This window comes from Episyrphus balteatus, chromosome 3, assembly GCF_945859705.1.
Source record: "Episyrphus balteatus chromosome 3, idEpiBalt1.1, whole genome shotgun sequence".
Taxonomy (NCBI): domain Eukaryota; kingdom Metazoa; phylum Arthropoda; class Insecta; order Diptera; family Syrphidae; genus Episyrphus; species Episyrphus balteatus.
Genome location: NC_079136.1, coordinates 64,143,402 through 64,167,210, shown reverse-complemented (window position 1 = coordinate 64,167,210; position 23,809 = coordinate 64,143,402). Strand labels below are relative to the sequence as shown.

General features: G+C 28.4%; 1 protein-coding gene across 1 annotated transcript in view; it reads right to left on the bottom strand.

Moving 5' to 3' along the window:
- Positions 1–403: 403 nt before the first annotated feature.
- The window catches only part of LOC129915042 (transmembrane protease serine 9-like), an 83,551-nt gene continuing 60,145 nt past the window's right edge, over positions 404–23,809 (bottom strand). Inside the window, exons 14-18 of the mRNA XM_055994497.1 lie at positions 16,000–16,259; positions 6,685–6,847; positions 1,013–1,218; positions 736–944; positions 404–668 (exon numbers count right to left, since the gene is read on the bottom strand). Of these exons, the coding sequence (XP_055850472.1) occupies positions 489–668; positions 736–944; positions 1,013–1,218; positions 6,685–6,847; positions 16,000–16,259 (1,018 nt within the window). The 3' untranslated portion in view covers positions 404–488. The remainder of the gene's footprint in view (positions 669–735; positions 945–1,012; positions 1,219–6,684; positions 6,848–15,999; positions 16,260–23,809) is intronic.

Below are 23,809 nucleotides of genomic sequence, written 5' to 3'. Positions count from 1 at the left end.
GCGTACGTGGAATTTTGCTTAAAGACAAAGTTGTTTTTCTTTGCTAAACAACCAATTGATATTTTAAATATTTTTAAATATTATTGTCTGAAACATTATTAAATAAAAAAATATTCAATTTTACTTTGCCTATTAACTTATTCATAGTTAATGTAACTGTATTTATAGTCTGCAAATATAAATTCACATGCAAATTGTCCTTATAACGTAGAAAAAATATATAAATAAAAAAAGAATCTTTCAGTAGAAAAGGGGATGTTCTTTGTTTTTTTTTTTTATTATTATTATTTAAATTTTTAAAATCTAGATAATTTACATCAAAGCATCATAGGTAATTCTAAAATTATTTTTCTTAGCTTAATTACACACACATAAATATAATTTATATGCTTAAATTCTACTTCATAATAATTATCAGCTTTAACTAGAATCACTTAAAATCTTAAATCATTATTATTTATATAGGGCACCAACGATAATTCTCTCTATCATTCATTACAGAAGCATCCGTCTCTTGAATTCTCATTTATCCATTTCAAATACTTTGTTACTCTTGTATATACACCGGGATAATGAGGTCGAGCACATCCGTTGCCCCACGATACAATGCCGATTTGTTCATAACGTTTATCCGGTCTCAACGCTACCAATGGACCTCCGGAATCACCCTATAAAATAAAATCAATCGATTTATACTTTCCGGTATGAATAAGATTTAGATTTTTTTTATTTCACCTGACATGAATCGCGTTTTCCCACGCCCGGATAACCAGCGCACATCATATTCTGAGTTATCATCTTTTGTGTGTAATTTGTATCTTTGACACAAATGTCATTGGCAATAACAGGTACTTCGACTTCCTGCAGCAAACAAGATGGCTTTCCGTCTTCTTTTAGTGTACCCCATCCGGTAGCCATGGCCTTTGTTCCAACATAGTTAACATCTGTTTAGTGATGAAATATAATAAACTTTCTTGATCTAGGTGTATCTAGGAAATTCGATTTTATTTACCTTCAACTGTTGGCAAACAAATCGGCCGGATGAAACTTGTTATAGGGACGCGATCATTCAGACGCAATAGCGCTATGTCATTGTCGAAATTGGAGAAACTAAATTTCTGGCTAAAAGCACGTAAGACAAAGCGAGTTTCAGGTCGAATGGCATCACTGCATCGATCGTGCTCTCCAAATGTGACCTTGATCATGAACCACATGAACCTGAAATTGAATTGAAATTTATTTTATTTTTTTTTTTTTTCTGAAGGCTATTGACAGTACATATATTTAGATGAGAATTTATTGAAGCTGAAGATGGGAAAGATGTGGGAATATGAGGTTGGGTGATTGGGTGATAAAATACATTAACAATAATACAGTAACTTTGGTTTGGTGAGGTTTTTTGTTTGTTTATTTTGAACTTACAATGGTCGGAAAAAGTATTTTGACAAAATGAACATTTTCCAACTGATGAGAATAATCTGTTACGGTTAAACATAAAGTAAGGAAGTTGACGGTTATTTATTAAGTATATTATGGTGAATCTTATGATGGTCAATGTCAGTCATATAGTTGGTATTATGCTTCGAGACTGCATTTTTTGTATAAAAAGTACTAATTTTTGAGGGAAAAAAATATTTTGACAAACGTTCTTTTTCAACGTTGGTAAGGTAAGGTAATGCATTTTACGTGTTTCAAGCACGTATAAAACTGACAGACTTGTTAAGGCCCCGATTTGTAAAAAATTGGGCAAAACGGCGAAACTTTACATTGAAATTAGTGCATCTTCTGCTGCAAGTCATAAGTTCGGTAAAAAATCTGTGGAAAACTGAATTTATCGCGGGAAACTAAAAATTACCAAATATGAAAACACAAAAATATAATTATATAATTATACTATTCAAAATTTGCCATAAATGGACAAAAAATGAAAAAAATGCACTAAAAAAAATAGACACATTTTGAAGAATTCACTTTAAATCGGGGATTGACTCCAAAAAGTCTGAATTTGAAAATGCCATTCTTTCATCAAAAACTTTGTTAGCAAAAGAACCCTTTGCATTGAGCTCGAAGAAGACAATTTTACCATGTTTATGGGAAGATAATACAGTATTTATTTCATAAAACAAAAATCGAAAACAAATTGTAGGTATTCTCAAAGGGACATGTTGTTGTGCTTTTCGCTTCTGGAACAAACTTGACCAACATTTTACGGAGCTTCAACAGTTCCTTTACGTTTCCCGGATCATTGAGATAGAAATTTGTGAGAATGTGGTCCATAAAACTTTGTTAGCATACCAATATGTTCTTTTTAGAATTCAGTTTTTTTCAATGTTTGTTCTTTTCTTAACCACAATAGCTCGAAAAAGTTTTTTTAAAAATTATTTTTTTTTTTAATTCACTCAGTTTGTTTATTTTTTTTAATTACTTTCAGTAGCTTTTTTTATGAAATAAAACTTATTTTTTTTTATGAAAATAAACTGGGCTTTAATAAAAAGCACAACAAATTAATACTCATTAACGTGTTTTTTTGACTTAAATGATATGAAAGTGTAAAAAACAACTTAAAAAACGAAGAAAATTGTGTTTCATGCAAAATTGTGGAGAAACGGTTGTCCGCAGAAAAAAAAAGGTTTTGAGACAAACTAAAACTGTAATAAATTCTTGATTGGCTGTAAAAAAAATCTTTCGAATAAAACGTAGTTTGGCAAAGATAAGGCCAGTTAAAGGACAAGAGAGCAAAAATCATAAAAACCGTGGTACTTAAAAACGGGACGAAAACGAGAAAATTACTTCTTAAGTTTTTCGACTTAAAATGACCTCAGGAATCCATGGTTTTCATTTGGGGTGGTGACTGTGGGACACCCTGTATATGTAGATATGACAATTTTTGAAACTTTTTCGATATTTATGAATTCTTTTAAAAGCACTAGTTTACAAAAATATACAAATTTTTTGGACAGCAAGTGCCGTTATACTTTTTGTATAGATTTGAGCCAAGAAAACTCGAAAATCTTATCTAAAAAAATATTTATAGTTGGTTTTCGAGATATGATTTTTCAAAGTTTTTTGTCGTTTTTTTTCCAGAATAATAATTAGTATCCGGGCTATATCTTGAGTCATAAACAACTAATCTGAACAGAAAAAAATGGCTCAAAGAGACCAAAAACAGTAGATTTTGAAAGTCCATATCGTCGGTGAAACCAGAAAAGTGTGTAACTCCATTTTAGAAAATTTTATAGGAGAGCAAAAAAACAAAATCGTTTTGAAGGCATTTGTATGAGTTTTCATTTTCTAATTTGCTAATAAAATAAAAACTATGAACTTTAAGGGGATTCTGAGTTTAAGGAACGGTAGATATTAGGTTTGTCTAACAGATGGCATTCAAATCTAATTTTCAGAAAATTTGGAGTTACAGACTTTTCTGGTTTCACCGACGATATTTTATCCAATTTTAGCCGTATTCAATTTTTGTGAAAGATAAAGTATTTTCTTTTCTCCGTTACATGTTCAATACCTTTAAAAGTTTAAAGGATAAAAATAGACTATTTAGTAAAAACACCAAAAATGTCATGTTTTTCTCTTTTTCAATAGTTTTTCATTAGTTTTAACAATATTTTACTTTTAATTTTTCTTAAAGGATACATATCGATAGGAAATTTAATTATCTACAAAAAGTTACTTAATAAAAATTTTCATATTCGTCTTCCTTTTCAAGTTATAGACAAACACACAAAAAATAACAAAAAAAAAATTGAAAATATTGATCGTTACAAAAATTATCATTTCATTATAACTTATCCATAGATTTTGAAAAAAAAATTATCTTGTTATCTTTGCCAGAAAGTGTACTACACATAAAATATTTAGGTTTTTTTATGTCAGTAAGAAACTCTTTTTTTGCAAAAATTTCCTTTTAAAAGTCGATTTTTTTTAAGTGTTTTGATACAATGCACTTAAACTTTTAGAGTGACCTAAAAAAGTTATTCCAGTGTTTGTTTCTTATTTGATCAGCTTGCAGGAACCGTTTTTTATGTTCAAATTAGTTGTTTATTACTCTAGATATAGCCCGAATACTAAGTATGCTGAAAAAAAAGACAAGAAACCTTGAAAAATTATATCTTCAAAACGTATCCATCGTATTTTTTTTATAGTGATTTCCGAGTTTATAATAAAAGAAGAGAACAAAAAAACTACATTTTTGATGTTTAAAATAAATAGTTTATAATAAAATTTGATAAAAACTGGAATTTCAAATTCTACTGTTCTTTTTTTAAATATGTGAGTTTTAATTAACACATTTTTCAAAAAAAACACGGATAACACAGGTCAACACGAAATTTGTGCTTGGGTTGTGACTATGAAATTATGATAGATATATTGATTCTCATCTCATGGAAAACATTTTTTTAAATTTGCTTTTGTAGTCAGCAGAGCAATTTCCAGTATTCAAGAAAATCTGTCTTTTACAAAAATTGTCGTGCGCAAGTTTGGCAAAAACTAGAGAACGTCTTAACCGATTTGGCAGATTTTCTTCATTTTAATGCTGTTATCATTTATAAAACATATTCAGAAACCCACCCCCCCCTCCCCCTTCCAAAAAAAAAAATAGGAAATTTAAGAAGAAAAAAGAAAAATTATATTTTCGTTTGGTTTGAATTTTTGTCAAATGGGAGCTTGAGGCATTATTGATACCTTCCGTTTTCAATGTTTATGGTAAAAGTAATTCACCTTGATGGTATTTTTACTATAAAAAAATAACATTTTATACAAATTACTGTATCCAAACTATAGCCAAAATTAAATTAATTTATTTGATGAGTATTTTTATATATATTTGTATATATACTAAGGTAAATAGGCTTAATATATATACAAGATTTTTCTAATTTTTCTTTAAAAAAATGGGTTTTTATTTTCTTGTTTTCATCGTAACTTTTTTCTTATAATTTAAGTCGAATAAAGTGCTTCAGCAAAAATATAGAGCTTTATATTATCTACATTGTATACCATTCCTTTTTTTCTTTTGTACAATGGACGGTTCTTGCATATAGCTAAAAATAGATTGACCATAGCTAAAACTCGAGGAAGGCTCACCAGGGTATAAAAATTGTATTTTTGCTCCCAACACTACAAAAGCAAATCTTAGTAGGGGAAAAGAAGATTATCTATTGTTTTGGTTTACCATGAACCCAAAAATGGCAAATTAATCCCAAGCACAAAAAATATTTTTTATGTCGACCTGTGTAATACTCCAGTCAAAGCGTCGGAAAAAAGGGCCTAACAGTGTGAAATGAATCGTAAAGATTATTCATAAGTTGATTTTTGAAAATTTTTTGAAATGTGAACAAAATCTTATTTTTATTGTTCTTTTGTAGAAAAACTACTATAACAAAACTTTCTGAAGTAGGTATATTAAAAATAATTTTTTGCTTCCTGCATTTACATATGTGTTTTATTTTTTTAATTTTAGGAACTCATTTTTAACTGTTCGTATGTACTTTGGTTTAAGCATTTAGACTCAATAAAAAGTGAAATTCAAAAGAATATACCTACATAAAATAAATAAATTTAAATCATCATGTGTGGCCAAGTATAAATTTACATTTCCTTGTGTGACAAATGTAGTCTGAAAGTTGACCAAAGAAAAAGTTCATAAAACTCAATTTAACAACAATAATTTAATTAGGTACTTGTGTACCTTATGCACACATTTTCTGTGTTTAAGTTACGTAAAAAATCATGATTCATGTAGCAACTTTCATTGAAACATGAAACGAGTATAAAGTAATGTATACAACGACCGACGGCGCTTAAACGTGCGATCATTTTTAATGTCCGTTTTTATTATTGTTGACAAAATTAATTACACAAAACGATTTTATATCTACGATCGTAAACAAAAACAACATATGTATGTACAAAAAACGAAACGAAAGTATCAACTTTTAGTTTGTTGTTTTTGATAGGTTAACATCATGAGCTTAAACAGATTACCCACATTGCCGTAATTTAATTGAAAGATATTTATCCAATGCATATTATTAAATTTAATGTGATATATATTCGATTTCATTCGTGCACGAAAACTCTTACTCTACTACTCTTAAAGGGTGTTTTTTTTTAGATGCTATTTTATTTACTATACAAAAATTTCAAGAACTCGTTACAAAACTTCCTTTTCTACTCAAGTTTCTTAAAATAAATAAATTAAGTTGAATTAATAAATACAAAAAAAGTCAAGTAAAATTTTTCAACTTCAAAGTTTTGCCAGACAAAAAAAAAAAAAAAAACACCCACTCAGGCTTGACTAAACATCGCACCTACTCGTAGTTCAATCACCACACAACCAATCACAAATATTTACCACCCGATAATAGCTAATCCCAATGTTTGGTCTTAACTTTTGCACCGCAATTAAGTGCACACGAGCCTTTTCGAGATACAATATCTTTCAGATACTTTCATCATCCAGTTTGTGCGCGACTTTGTGTGATTCTTGGAATACCCAAAGTCACGTTTTGCACTTCGGAACAGATTTTCCATCTCTGATGAATACAAATTTGCCTGAGTGGCCCAAAAATTGCGTTTTCTTTATAGACTTCGTAACTTAAGTTTATGGAATTTTGTGTGATGTGTCTGTATAGTTAAAGGTATAATGTATAATGTAAATATACTTTTACTTACCCTTTAATACAATGAGCAGCAGTTAAGACATATCGATCGTTGATAAGAGTTCCGCCACAATAGAATCGATTAAAATAACTTAAACGTGCCATCCATGGATATTCGTTGGTGCCACTGTTCGATCCACCTACAATACGTGTCTCGTCATTTGGTTCACCACACCCTGTTTAAATGAATAAGACGTACAAAAAATAAAGAAAAAAAAAAAAGAAAAATAAGTTGACACAATAAAAAGAAATCAGAATATTTTTTGTCTTTTGTTTTTTTTATTTCTTAAATGGCATATTTGGTTTAAGCCTCAAAATAATCATATTGTGGACTGTGTGTCACATTTTTTTTTTAAGATTTAATTTATGGAGCGAACAGCATTTTGTCTTTTGTTGGTAATGGGGTCTTTCTTGTTTCTTGGATCACAATATCGCAGCAAGTAAATAAGGGAAATTTCTATGGATATGTGTGTTTATGAATTTTATCTGTTAACTAGGTCATAAGGTAATCCAATTTTTGAGACATTTGCGGTGAGTCAAGGTGAATGTTTACAACAAATATAGAAGTATGGTAATGGTTAGGCATGTAACAATAAGGTTACTTGTCTTAATAAACCAGGAATACTTTTACATTTAACAAAAATAAAAAAGAGACCTAAAAAACCAACAAGAGGTGAATCCTTGATGATTTTCAACTAATAGTAATCTATTATAGCCATTTTTAAGAGCATTCTATAAAAATTGAACACAGAGTGCATGAACAGTAATCATTTTTATCAAAAAAACAAACCGACTTCCATGGATCAAAACTGGGTTTTATGGTTTTTCTCATCGATTCTAGAGCTTGAATGAAATTGAAATGGGACCACACGGCAGGCACCAGCTTTCCAATACAAAAGGAATTATCAAATTTGGTTCACTCAATACAAAGTTGGAAGTCGGTAAAAACTAAACGAGAACAACCTCACTTTTTTCTTCCAGTAAAAATGAATTGGAACAATTTGAAAATATATATATTCACACAAAAAGATTTTTAAAATCATATAAGTTTTGGAGCGTTTTTATGAAAAACGTGTTTATTTGCTCGGAAAACCCCTGTTTTGTAATATCTTTCGATCAAACTTCAACTTTGGTAACTTTTGTACATTTTTGGAAACCGCGATAGCCGGTTGTGTTCTTAAAATAATAAACCAGTGTCACACAATACAAATTTTTTTCGAGGTTTTGCTCTCAAATAAAATTAGGAAATTGAGTTTTTATAAAACATGGAACTGTTAATAAATTTGTACCGCAATGGCGTATGAAATAAAAAATATTTTGATTAATTAATGGTTCCCAATTATTAGGCAATGTGTTAGTAAAAAAATTGTAAAAAACAAAAATCAATTATGGGCGGAGGAACCAAAGTACTCTTAAAAAGTAGGAAATTTTCGAGATATCACAAGAACTGCATTTGAAAACCGTAAGGATTTGGGATGAAAAAATTTATCAGATTCTGACAGCCTTTACGTTAGCCTATCAGCATATTTCGTTTGATCCATTTCTTTTTTAACTCCCTGTACCTACCTACCTATATAAATAATTCATAAAAACCATTTTCAAAATAAATGTTTTTAAAACACCTTTGAAATTCTAATAACAGAATTCTGTATAGAATAAAATGGGTTTGAAGTTTTTACCATTGCCTGTTGCAAAGATAATATTCGACCTAAACAATAATTTCATGGCTTTTATTTACTTTTTTTTTTATTAAACAATCCTCATCCTTCAAGCTTGTAAGTTCTCAAAACATTCATTCCAAAAACAATTTTTAGCAGTTTTTCGAAGTTTTTTTTTTTTTTTTGTATTCAAGAAGTTTGAGACGAAAGTTATTTTGCAATTTTTACTTGTGATATAGATATGTTTAGGATTCGTAAAAAAATCGAACTCAGATAAAAATCAGACATCACATCATGCAATTATGTGTGTTTGCCTGTCTGTATATACCTCGAGATACAGCCTTGATTAGTAAAGCGATTTTCTTCAAACTTCTACCAAGTTTAAAAGTTTTTGGTGATTCCCTTGAGGAGAAATTGAAATTTTTTAAAGACCAAATCAAACGGTATCTGCCATAGAGGGGAAATAGAAAATTTAATTTTTTTTTTCAAAACGATTTTAATAAAAATTTTTATGTGTTATGCTACAAATAAGAACCAATTTTTGTAATAAATAAAATATTTTGTGAATATTATTATTTTTCAAATTTTCCAAAAACATTTTTGTTTTTTTTTTTTTTAACGATATGTAAATTCTTATGTTTTTTTGAAAAAACAATTTTTTGAAAACGGGTTAATGAATTATTTCAAAACTTTGTTTTTAGTTAATGGGATATCAACTTTTTTTTTTTAATGTTGGAAAACTTATATATATAAATTGTTTTTTTTTTTACAGCTCGAACGATTTTCAATTTTTTTTTCCAAAAATTCCTGTTCATACAAGAAAGCAGATGGCATACCTTCTTCTTTTTGCGAACAAAATGATTGGCAAAAAACACTACCCCAAAACATCTCTAACAAATGTAAATTTATGCATAAACAGGTTCGAGAATTTGTTATAAAAAAGGAAATTCGTACTTTTTTGAACAAAATCATGTATAATTCTTTTGTTTTTATTTCTATTCACGTAATCAAAAATTTATTAAATCATATACACAAACTTTCTGAACACACTGTTCACAACTTAAAATAATATTCATTAGTGATTTATCATGTCCATAATAATTTAACGCTTTTTTTTGTATGTAAATATTCAAAATTATGTAGGTTCTAATATTTCACACTTTTTCTTTCTTTCTTCTTGAAAACCATTATTAAAGAAATTGGCAAAATGGCTTTTGTTTACTTTTGCCTTTAAACATGGGATGTTAATTTGGTTTTGCTTTTTTTTTTGGTCTTGGTTCTTAATTAGTCAGATTGAAACCTAGTATATCATATTTTGACATAATTTTCTATTAATAAATAAACTGTTATTTGACTTTAAAAGGTATTGAATACACATTTATAATTAAAAAAAAAAAAAAAAAAAAAACAAAAACGAGTAAGTAAGAATTTTAATATAAAACAACCCTCTTTTACGCATAGGTAAAAAATAGTTAATAAAAGCTTGGAATAAATTTACATTTATTAAACTAAAACTGAGTGAGGTGTTGATGTACATCTGTATTAGTATGTGCCTTGAGAAACATATGTGCGTATTTATCAAGGTCATTATAATGGCAATGAACTCTGTTTTGGATATATTCATAGGACATCCATTTTAAATTCCATTAAAAACAACTTTGATACGATTTTTTTTTAATTTTTAAACCACTTAGGTAACTAGATTTTTTTAATATTTATTTTTCATGAAGACTTGTTCTTAAAGCCGGTAAACGATAAAAACATAGCTTTAGATTATTTTGTTTATTTAAATCACCTTCACATATTCAACACGTACATTATATGAACAAACTAATTTGGAATTTGGCAAATTTGAGAGAAAAAAAACCTAATTCTGAATAATTTTGTAATGTAACTATTACACTGTACCTATAAATTAAAATTGATAAATTTTAATAATTTAAAAGAATTATAAAAAAAACGTTATATTATATTCAACAGAAATGCATTCTGCATGAAACATTCATCTATATTTAAACGTTTACAAAACACCATGCACATTGTTACTCATACGCCCGAGTAACCTACGACTAAATTCAATTAACTATTCCTTCCAAGAGCACAAAAAGGTCTGGTAACAAGTAATTGCTATTCTTTAAAGATTCAACATCAATAAATAGTCCACTTTCACTTAAATAAATGTATAAAATTGGAGAAAAAAAATAAAAATCATCACAAGATGTCTTTATTGGCAGACAAAATTACTTAATGTACTGCCTTTCCAATAAAATCAAACAACACGTCTGACATATTTAACCAGCACAAATTGAAAGGTGTCAAAAGTAAAGCAAGTTACAAATCGTGCAGAATAAAGTGTGATTTGAATACTTAAACACGTTGAACGTTAAAATATATTTATTGCCCAAATAAACTTTTAGTCCTCTGCAAAAAGAAAAAAACTTTTATTTTGAAAGATATAATTTTTTTTAATCCATTTATATCCATTTAGATATAACCTGTATTTAAAACTTAAATTATATGAAATGTATTCATCTTATTAGTTCTTAGTTTTTTTTTTTTTATCAAAAGATTAAGCTAAAAAAAAACAAAGATTCAAAAAGCACGCATGTTGGTTTGGTTTTATTCAAAGTAGTATAAATTTATTGGAAATTGGAATTTATTTTGCGTATAATAACAATGATATCAAATTCAAAATTCGGTGTATTTTTCAAAAAAAAAAAAAAAAAAAACAGGATTAGTTTAAACTTCTTACAATGTGTATTTCATTTACTTCTTCTGCAAGTTGGATTTTTTTACTTGCGATATTAGAACTATCAAATTTGTAATAAAATTTTAATAAACAAAAAAAAAAACGTGAGGGTTTTAGCATAATAAAGTCCAGCTTTTGAAATATCAAAAATAATTTTCTGGAACATAAATTAATTAATTTTATAAAAAAGTTTCTGAGTAGCCGTTAAATTGAAATGTCATTTAAATTAAATTAAAAAAAAAAAAAAAAAAACAACGAAAGTGAAAAACATAGACAATGAATAACTTTCATTATTTTTGGTTATTATTAGTGGACTGTTTGAAGTAAATCAAATTTTTAAGTTCCTAGTGACGTTTATTCCAAATGCTTTTCGCCCATGTAAAACTGTTGGACTCATTACTTGAATGTGTTATTCTCAGAGGCAAAAATTATCTTCGGTGAATACGGCGTCAATACACTGGGAAATCTAGTATTTTCAAAACATTTTTCACTTTTTTCTTTCAGAAATCATTTTTTTTTTAAATTTTTTTTTTTATGTGTTAAATAATAAAATCTTTAGAACAGCATAGACCAGTGCCGATGCCTTCAAAAACATTAAAAAGTACAAAAAAAAATCATAGTAGGATGAAACCCATTGGAAAAGGAGGTGAATATGATAAAAAATGAAAGGAAAAATAAATTACGGGCGAACCAAGTTCGGGAAGTGGGTGGGTTGAGTTTTTAATGGTAAATAATGGTATATCTCGATTTCCGGCAAAACTACAAATCCTATAGAAAAAAGTTGTATGGCAAAGTATGGCAAAATTTTTTATCATTGCTTACAATTTTGGCCTATTTATTCAAATTTACACTTTAATTACTCAAAAAACGTAAGATTTCATAATAACATTGATAAATCTTACGTTTTTTGAGTAATTAAAGTGTAAATTTGAATAAATAGGCCAAAATTGTAAACAATGATAAATTTTTTTTTCGAATTCAAGCTTTTTTCATGTTTTGAATTTTACGAGAACAAGATCTATAATATACTAATGTAAATTTTTTTTACACCATCAGAAAATAGACATTTTAACGCCGACTTTTTGAAAAAAGCTGATATTTTGACACGTGAATTTTCGATTGAAAATTAGGGTGTTTTTTTGGTATTAAGTCAAAATAAGGTAAACAAATTAATATTTAAAATCAAATCAAGGAATGTTTTCACCAAATTTCGTAGAAAAATTTTTGTTTTTGAAAAAGATACAAATAAAAAACTAAAAACTCGGTTTTTTGAATTTTTCACATAAATTTTGAGGTTATGTGAAAAAATTGTTGATACAAAAGTTGTAGCTCTTTGTATTACCTACAACTTTGTCATACAACTTTTTTCTATAGGATTTGTAGTTTTGCCGGAAATCGAGATATACCTTTTTTTACCATTAAAAACTCAACCCACCCACTTCCCGAACTCGGTTCGCCCGTAATTTATTTTTCCTTTAATTTTCATAATATTTACCTCCTTTTCCAATGGGTTTCATTCTACTATGATTTTTTTTTGGTTTCAAAAATTATCGACCCTGGTCTAGCATACCAATTTCTTTTTGAAAAATGTTTGAAATTTTGTATTAAAAAAAAAACTGTTTTAAAACTAAAACTTATTTGCTACCTATTAGTGGAGTAACTAAAGCACAAAAATTGGCAATATTAGGGAACCCGGCCGAACAGCTTAGATTTTGATGATCTTTTTTTTCAAACGTCAGTAATTAAAAATACTTTACAGTCTATAGATTAAAAATTGCCGGTGTTGCCGTTTTGATTTTTTAAATTTAATTAAAGATTTTTGTGAACAAAAACAAATTTTTTTCAAAAATTTTTCTTAAATTTCATAAATTAATTGATGCCAAAAGATTGTCTAGGAAATTCAAGGAAAAAAAATATATGGGAGTGAGGGACAATCTTCCATAGTTCAAGCGATAGATGCAATTTTCTTATTAATTGACTTCAAACACAAAAAAAATATTTGAACACAACGGCAACACCTACAATATTCAAATAAACATTTTTTAAAAGCTAGAAGCTTAGTCATATATGAAAAAATTTTAACATGTCGTTTTTTAAACTTGGTCGTAATATAAAATGCATTTATTTTCAAATTTTTTTGGCCGCATTTATTATGATTTTAAATTATAAAAGAAAATGTCAATATGTATTACGGTTTATGAAAAAAAATAAAAAGTATTTAATTTTCGAAGAACTTTTTTAATAAAAGTTTTGAAAAAAAATTTAACTTATTTTTTTTTTAAAGTTCAACATCTAAACATAAAATTATTTTTTATTCATTTAATAACCCTTACTGTTGAAAGTTAAATAGCAAAAATTTAAAGTTCCTATTTACCATAGTCTTTGAGAAAATTAATTATTTCAATGCAAAAATTCAGTTTTAATAAAAAAAAACCATTGAAAGTGAAGTAATTTTTCATTTTTTTTTTTTTCAAAAGTGTGATATATTTTACCTTTTTTGCTTCGAAATTTAACTGATAATATTTATGGCCAAACATTTTTTTTAAATAAAATCATATTTTATTAGAAAAAGTTTGGAAAGAAGTCATTTTAAATTTTTCTAATAACATTTTTTATTAAATTCTGAGTTTGAGGACCATTTTTTCAAAAAGTATTAATTAAATTTAGTGGATTTAAATTTAAGAGATAAGAATGAGCTTCTGGCTTTTTAAAAATGTATTTTAAAATATTGTAGGTGTTGCCGTTGTTTTCAAAATATTTTTTTTGTGTTTGAGGTCAGAATGTTAGAAAATTGCATTTATCGCTTAAACGATGGAAGATTGTCCCTTACTGCCTTTTATATATTTTCCTTAAATTACCTAGAGAATCTTTTGCTATCATTTGTTTTATGAAATTTAAGCAAAAAAAATGGTTTTGTTAAAAAAAAATTAATTTTAATTTTAAAAAACAATACGGCAACACCGGCAATTTTTAATCTATAGACTTTAAAGTATTTTTAATTACGTACGTTTGAAAAAAAAAATCGTCAAAATCAGAGCTGTTCGGCCGGGTTCCCTAATAATTTGCTTTAGTTACTCTACTATATACAACAAAATTAAATGGCATACCTAATTTATTTTTTGATGCTATAAAATTTAACATCACATTCTCAGCAAATTTTACCATAAGAGCAAATTCGTGCGGATCAGACTCGCATATTATTTGTATTTAATTCACAGACTATACAAAATAATTTATACATAAACAATTTTTCAAATGAAATATGTTAAAGTGCAGTCGTTATTAGTAGGTATAATGATACCTATTAAAAAAAAAGTATTTCTAATCTTAAAGATTTTAACACTTATTTTACGAATCCTTAACTTGCTCTAAGGTATGTATTCGCATGTAAAAAAAAAAAAGAACAAATTAATAAGCTAACGTAAAATAAAAGAAGAGAGAATTAAGAAAAAAAAAATTATGTCTTGTTTAATTTTTTGCAACAATTTGTTTTAAAAATCAGTTGATACTTTTTGAAAAAAAAAAAAAAAAAAAAAAAATCTATGAAAATATAATTTTGTTTGGTTTTTGGAAAAAATGGTAAATCTTATGAATGTTTTAAAGTGAAAGTCATAAGTTGTATAAAAGAAATGGGCCTATTCTTAATTTTGATTAGTTACTTTTCTTATACATAAGCCCTTTTTCGAAAAATGTTAACTCTTCAAGTAATGGCCCTAATAGTTTATCTCCGTGGCAACTTTCTTTCCCTTTGCAATGTGATCAGTATGAAAATCTATGAAAGTGCTCACACTAGAACAATTGCCGATCAATTTTTGCCTTCATACTAAAATATTTCCTACCTATTATTTAGTCGGCTGGACTGTGCGCACAATAGAAGCCCAACCCAGCTAAACTACCGGCCGATAGAATGTCTGTAGTGTGTGGGGGCTCTTAAAAATATATCCAAAAAAAATCCGTTTTTTTTTTTTTTTAATTATTAAAACAAAACAGAATTTTGATTAAACAAAATTTGGTCAGTCAAAATTTTAAAATACAGATTTCTTATTATGTTTATAAGTATCACTTATAGGCACAATATTTTGTTACAATTTTGTACTACAGGGCTTAAGAATGATATATATTAATTTACAACTTTAATTTAACTATTTTTCTGAATAAATAACATCGTAAATAATAAAATCACAATGAAATGGTGTTAATTAAAAGTAATTTTCATAAAAAAAAATATAGTTGGAAAAAAGTTGTTCAATTCTTAATAAAAATGAAAAAAGTCAAAAGAGACAAAAAACAGTGCCAACCGATTTTTATTTGGACAAAATACTTAACAAAACATTTTGTTATGTTTCAAAAGTCAAGTTAAAAAAAAAGCATAATCTTGATAAGATTGCAGAAAAATTGCTTGTTTTTGGTTTGTTTATATATTTTTTTTTTGTAGAGGGTAAGGGTCATTTAAGTGTTAAAACAATTTGTTTAAAAATAAAAACACTACTGTCAGAGAACTTTGTAGCCCTGCTCTATATTCTTAAGATGTAACTAAAGAGCGTTAATCCCTTGTAATATAACTATCAATATTTAGGGAAAAAATGCAAAAAAAGTTCTGGGATTGTTGTGATATACCCTCAAATTTTCATCTTAATATGACTGAAATAATTACATTAGAAATACAATACAGGCAAGATTTGATACCTACGATTTTTTTTTGGTGATCATTTAAACAAAAGAAACAAAAATCACCTATAAATCAGTTTAACTAAATAAGTATTTAGTTGGTGCAAATATTTAAAGTTTTCGTGAAAAATTAAAAAAAAAAGTTTCTAAAATAAAATATTTAATTCCATTTATCAAACTCTAAATTTTTCTTGTTAAAATGTTGAAAGGACTAAGTTTACTATTTATTTAAATAATAACAAATAAAACTTACTGCATTGACAAACATTTTCATAATTTTCAGAAATTGGTTGTCTATTTGAATTTCTATTAAATACTCCAAGAAAATTCTTAATCGGTGTCGGCATCCTCGGCAATTCTAATCCTTTTTGCTGAGGATACGCTTCAAAGTTGCCTCGAACATTATTCGTAGTTGTTGCTTCGTCACTTGAACTTAATCCAATCAACATGGATAACAACACAATAAGATAAAAACACTGACACATGATGGCAGCACGTATTTCCTTTCTGTAAATTTTTATTTTTGTTTAATTTTATGAACCGGAAATGACAACAATAATAACTAAATATCACAAATTCTTCACTGGATGTGGTTTTTTTATTTTCAAATATAATTTTTAATTTTTTTATAAATTTATATCCATTGCATTAAATTGATAAATTTAATTCATATTTTTTATTTCATTAACTGAACGCAAGCGATTTTTTTCGGTTTTATTTCTCCTTTCTCGACAATCGACAACGGCAAAAAGAACTATCAACATTACCAGCGGATGTTTTAAACGCCACTGAGCTGCGTTCGCGCACTTGATCTTGAATCGAGCCGGATGGTCTGCACAAGAGCGACTTAAACCAAAAAAGACTTACCACACCATCATGGTCGATTCGATACAAAACTGTCAACTTTTGTGTCGCATTCGGCGCGTCTACCACCACGACCGCTCCGGAAAAAAAAAGAGCGAAATCACAACAACACTAACAAACAATAAAATCAATGGATAAACAAAAGCGAAAAAGAAGATACAAATAAATACATAAATTATACAACTTGTGAGAGATGTGGATTGGATTTAAATATAAAAGTATCGCATACGTTACGTACGACACGATCGATGACGGCGACGGACGTAAGCCGTAAGCAAAACTGGAATATCTATATCACGTATAGGCTAGGTATACAATAGGGTGGGTCAAAAAAATGGAAATTCTTTTTTTTTGATTTGGTACTTCAAAAACTCGATTGCTAGACACCCCTAGAATATACTCACCAAATATGAGCTCTTTATCTAAATGGGAAGGTCCTCCGCTTTTCAATTTTCCATTTTTACATCAAGCTTCTACCAAAAAAAAAATATTTTTTTTATGAATTGACTTTTAGCCAATTTTTTTACATATTCTTGTAGAAAATTGAACGCTCTACAAAAAAGGTTAAATACACTTTTTTGAATTATCTAACCCTTTAGTAGATATTTGAGGTCCAAAAATCGAGAAAATCTTAAAAAATTCGTTTTTTGTTCTTAATTTTGTAACAAATTAAAAAATTATAATTATCAAACGCGCATGACATATTCTTGTAGGAAACAAATTGCTCCACAAAAAAGGTCTTATTAACTTTTTTCATTAATCTAACCGTTTGAAAGATATTCGAGGTCAAAGTTAAACAAAAATATAAAAACTTTTTTTATTTTTCAAAATTTTCTAATTCACTGAAAAGTCATTATTATTAAATTAGCAAGGTGGATTATTGTAGGGGCTTAAATGCTCTACAAAAAAGTCCTTTGCATCAAATTGGTTGCTTTAACCGTTTAGAAGATATTCGCATCAAAGTCGCAATGCATAGGGACCATAAGAAAACTATTAAAATCAGTGGGCATTGGTTCGGATGCGAACATCTTCTAAACGGTTAAAGCAACCAATTTGATGCAAAGAACTTTTTTGTAGAACATTTAAGCCCCTACAATAATCCACCTTGCTAATTTAATAATAATGACTTTTCAGTGAATTAGAAAATTTTGAAAAGTAAAAAAAGTTTTTATATTTTTGTTTAACTTTGACCTCGAATATCTTTCAAACGGTTAGATTAATAAAAAAAGCTAATAAGACCTTTTTTGTGGAGCAATCTGTTTTCTACAAGAATATGTCATGCACGTTTGATAATTATAATTTTTTAATTTGTTACTAAATTAAGAACAAAAAACGAATTTTTTAAGATTTTCTCGATTTTTGGACCTCAAATATCTACTAAACGGTTAGATAATTCAAAAAAGTGTATTTAAACTTTTTTGTAGAGCGTCCAATTTTCTACAAGAATATGTAAAAAAATTGGCTAAAAGTCAATTCATAAAAAAAATATTTTTTTTTTGGTAGAAGCTTGATGTAAAAATGGAAAATTGAAAAGCGGAGGACCTTCCCATTAAGATAAAGAGCTCATATTTGGTGAGTATATTCTAGAGGTGTCTAGCAATCGAGTTTTCGAAGTACCAAACCAAAAAAACGAATTTCCATTTTTTTGACCCACCCTAGTATACAATCTTGAAGCAACCAACAACTCCTAAACATACCTGTCTTCTTCGTCTTGTATATACACGTTTGAGCCATTAGAATCGTTAGACACACGGTTAATATGTTGCACTAACAAAAAAACACGGGTATATGTAAATCCAGCCAGACGGCCATATGATGGGTTCAGTGCAATCCATAACTGGCTGCAAAATAAGGTGAATTTCTAGAGTTACATTTATCGTTATCGAAAGAAAAGGTTGTCTCATCAAACCGTCGGTTTACGGACAATAGTTTTACTTTAATCAAAATTTACAAGAAAAATGATTTTTTTATTTTCTCATTATATCAATTTTTATATAAAAATCTTAGGTACAAACAAAATTTTCCCTTAAAAACTAAATATTTATTCTTAATAATAAAACCATGCTTAAATTTTTACATTGTACAAAAGGTATAAAAATAATTTATTAAAAACAATCATTTTTTATGAAAAAAAGTGAAAAAATCAAACTTTTTTTTTTTCATCACCCTAAAATCCTTTTTTTTTATATGACAACCATAATAAATTTTACATCATTTGAAAGTGTATTGTTTCAGCTCAAAATATTCATATCAACCATGCCTGTACGACATCTACAAAAAGAGCTAGATTTTTTCTATCCTTATGGTCGTTTTTTTTTTATATGACAATCTATGTATAATAATTTTCATATCATCTAAAAGTTATTTATTTCAGCTTTAATACGATACATCAATCATTTTTGTACGACATCTACAAAAAAAGGTTAAACTTTTTTAAGGTTAATTATGTCAAAATTTCAAACTGAGGTTACGGTACTTCCTACACTGGTAGCTGGCCATTGGCAACATATCTCCACAGGTTCTTTGTGGTATTTTTGAAGTTTTTCAATTCAAGATCGTGTAGTGTATTGTACTGTTATTTATGATGTATCAAATGAGAGGTAATATTATCAATAGTAAATCAAATCTAGATGAAAAGATAAAATAAGAACTTTATTTTGCCGTTATCTGAAAATTGTGAATACGAAATTGATTAAAATTTTGTACACATATAATCCTGCCTATTATCTATACTACAGTTTAAATTTCATTTATTTATCTGTTAAATAAAAAAAAAGATAAAAATAAAAATCGGTTAAAAACTGCCGAAACACTTGAGGCAAAAAACTTGTTCAGTTCTGTGTAAAATACATATTTTTTTTCAGTATCTTTCGAATTGCATTTTTCAAATTGTCATGGCCTTTTTTTGCAATATCGTTTTACCCTTATTTATCCTATTTAATGATTGAATTTTTAAAAATCCTTTATTATTATTTACTTTTAGGTACTTACCTTTAAAATAAGGTATAAAAGATTTCTTTATATCTAATAGTTTTTAATTCTTAATTGCAATTTTTGCCACACTGCTAAAAAATTCAGGAGGAACGGGAGAAAATGGCATCACTTTTTTGTGGATGCTGCCATGGTTTACCGATTTATAAGAACTTATCACGTCAAAAGCTAAAATTTGGGTTCTTCTTCAAAACGGATTGAGACATCTTGGGTAAAAACCCACCTCATAAGGTGAATATGCCTAAGTTGAGTTTGTTAAAAGATGCAAAAAGGCATTGCAAAAGGCTTTCTATTGAAAGTAAGCTAACCCTTAAATCTGAAAGTCCTAAGTTGAACCACTGTTTTCGAAAGCTTAACTAAATTTAGCATATTCAGAGTTAAAAACACTGACATTTCCCTGTTTCTGAATTCACCTCAATCTATTCCTGAAGAAATTCACCTTAAAGTTAGCATTTTTCAAGAATTTTAACTCAAGTAGTAAACACAGTTTAGAATGAGAATCAGGAATTTAGAGGCTTGCGGTTTCAAAGAATTTTACATCTTCGATTAGGTTGAGATGCCTATAGAGACGCGGAAACTGCATAATTGCAGCTAGAATGCGTGCCTACCACCGAGAAGTGCAACCAAGAAGTGCGTTTTTGCATTATTTCGTGTTTGCATGCGAAATCAAGTTGAATATTGTTACGTCAAAGTTCACTTGTGTGTGAAGCTAGTTGAACCAGCTCAGTTCCAAGAGGGGGAAGGAGGAAAAGTAGTTGCAAAGCATTGGTGTCACTTAACAAAAACATTAATTACTCACTGCAGGGAATCCAGTGTCATTATAAGTTTGCTATACGTCATTTTTTGAAAACGATTATGATGACGATATGAGACTCTGTACATGTATACACTCGTGCTTGATATTGAACCTTAAGGCGATATGAAAAGGAGACGTGTTTTATTGAAACTAATAAACGCATGCATAATGGCTTTCATGCGATTAGTAGTCTTAATTAATTTTTTTTTTTTTCATTACCTACTTTTGGTTCATGTTGTTATTGTGAAGTTCAATATCAGAAAACTTTCTTTAATTTTTGTTGTGCTAATTACCTTGGTGAAGGTGATTTTTTTGCAATTTTTTTTTGTGTGACTTATTGTTGTCTGGAAATGATAGGGCTCACTATAGGTAGATATTTTTGGCACACAAAAAGAAGGAAGAAAGTATTTTTTAATTTTTTAAATAAATCACGTGAGGCTTGAAAACAACTTTTTAAACAACATGGTCCTTCGTTTTGTGGTAGATAATTTTCATTCACATTAAAATAAACTAGCTTACAAAAAAAAATTTTGGACGCTAAGTGCCGTTGTACTTTTCGTATAGATTTGAGCTTTTGAGATAATGATTGTTCAAAGTTTTTTATCGTTGTTTTTCCCAGCATACTTAGGGCCAGTTTGATCACAGTCAATTTTTTTTTACCTATAATTAATGCGCATATCAAGGGGTTATGAATACCCTTAAAATGTTATAAAAACACAGTGCGAGCTTTTAGGAAAAGAGGAGAGGATTAAGTAGGAGACACCGATGTACATTGACTTTAAACCTTTGTAGATTGTAATGCGGAGGAAAGACAGAGCCAGGTAAAGCATTCCACATACGAGTTGAACGGCTAAAAAATGAGTCTCTTTACTTAACTGTGCGGCCGAAGTTGGGTTCCAGGTAGAATTTATGGGCATTCCTAGCAAGCCGGGTATTGCGGTTGAAATTCTTTAGGGGAGGAATGCAACTAGCAACTTCACTAGAGCACTGATTATAAAAAAAGCGGTAAAAGAGTGAAAGGCAGGTGACATTACGACGATGTTCAAGAGAATCTATTGATTCAGTAATTGCTCCATCACCAATCAGTTTTAATGCTCTATGTTGTACCCTATCTAGTAGGCGCAAAGATGTTTGGGAAGCACCTGACCAAATGTGTGAATTATATTCTAGTTTAGGACGGACGTAGGCTTTATAAATTCATGCCAAATCTGAAGGGGTGAAGAATTTCCTGCACCTTTTAAGAAAACCTAAGCATTTAGCACCATTTTTGGCAACTTGAAATATATAGTCATTCCAGCATAGATCATCATTAACACACATACCTAGTACTGACAGCTTTTCGGTTTCATTGATGCAGGTACCACTCATGGATAGTGGCAAAGGCGGTACATTGAATTTCAACGACAAAAGACAGCATTAATCAAGGATTATTCCATAGAAAAATTCTTGATTAAAAGATAATTGAGTGTGAACAAACCGGCCCTTAGTGTTCGGGCTATATCTTCAGTAATTAAAGACTAATCTGAAAAGAAAAATCGGCACCTGAAAGCTGAGTAAATAAGTATGAAACTCTAGAATAACTTTTCTGGGTCACTCCAGATGTTTAAGTGCAATTATGTTGAAAGATAAAGTATCTTCTTTTCTCCTTTATATGTTCAATATCTATAAATGCTCAAAGGATAAAAATAGACCATTTAGTAAAAAATGTTTTTTTTCTCTCTTTTTTGAGTAGCTTTTCTTAGGTTTTTTTTTACAATATCTTAGTTTAAAATTATTTTTAAAGAATGCTTATTGATATAAAATCAATCCCTCCCCACCCCCGTGGCAAAGCCTACCACCTGGGGAGGCTTTGCCACATCACTTTTCGTTTTTTATCAAGATGAAAAAAATATTTAAGTGAAGATAATAAAGTGAATAATAATATCAGATATAAAAAAAATTAAAAGAAACGTAAAAATTTTGCGTTAAGTCAATTTTCCTAAATCCTGGCAAATCGTCCCCCTTCTACCCTACTCTTTTATCATACAAAAACAACATCTTTAAACAATACTTTTGAAATATAAATATCTACCAGTCATAGAACCGTTTTTTTTTTTTTTTTTTTTGATTACTGACTTTCTCCTAAACGACTAAACGTTTCAGCGGCCTTAGGTAGAAAGAAATATAAGAAATTTATTGTTCATAGTTATGTTTGGTTTGGAACTTCGCTACTTTAAAATTTTGCATTATATGTAGACAGTGAAATAATGCCAACAGAATAGCTTCAAAAGTTGGTTCTCGATTATTGTTTGCTTTTGCTTTAAGTTTTATTTAACCCCTACCTTATATTTATCTACCCTAGTTTAATGTTTTGAATAGGCTTTCATTTCAAATAAAAATAAATGTTGCATCATTCCAAAATTCTGGCAAAAGAAAACTCTATAATTTACTTTCTGTTGGGTTAGTTTTCTTATCAGTAACACGGAATTCTTTCTAACTTGATGACCACAAAAAGAAATAAACAACCCACCTTTATGAGTCATTTGGAAATTTAATTATTTAAATTGGCCCACAAGAATGCATATAGCAGTCATCTGGAATGCATTTCTTGTTGATTGCATCGTGCAGTCAACCTGATTAAAGTGAGGCATCAATCCAATAACATGCGATATTTATGACAGCAATTAATTACAAATGTATCACTTGAGATGTTTTTAAGATATAAAATACTCAATTAAAATTATATCACTCACTCATTCCAAGGGATATGGTAATGCCCCTTCTTGGTTTTCATTCAACATGGAAAATTGGGAAAAAATAAGTGAACCAGTTTTGTTGACTTTGTTCTTATAAAGAAAGTCTGTCACTTTCAAAAAACTTACATTTTAATCGATTTTTTAGTTGTTTTATTATGATGTGATAACATTTTTTTTTTTTTCATTTTATCAGTCGATGATGCTGATGATGACTTTCTTTCTTTTATTCGAAAATTTAAAAAAAAAAATCATTTAGATTACATTTTATTATTTTGGTATCTGGAGTTAAAGCTTTTGTTAAGTGGACATAATACTTATTAATGGGAATTCACAGGAATAAATTGAAGACTTGTTTTATTTTTTGGTTGTTGTTTGTCTTTCTTTTTTTTTTGTATTTATTATTGTTAAATTTTTTATTTATTGAAACCGGTGAGGTAGCCTTTTTTAATTTATTGTGATAGAATTAGTTTCGGTATACATTAGCAGGCGTTTACTTTACAATCCAGATTTGTGTGTTTTTTTTTAGAATTTTGTATGAGTTGTCAACTCAGATTATTAAAAAAAACTTCAATGAACCTGTGTCAGTGTATGGTTTGATTTGAAGTTATACCCTATGATCGAATTTTTTTCATTTCAATATTTGTTTTTGGAATGAGTCTCTATTCTGTATTTCGAAA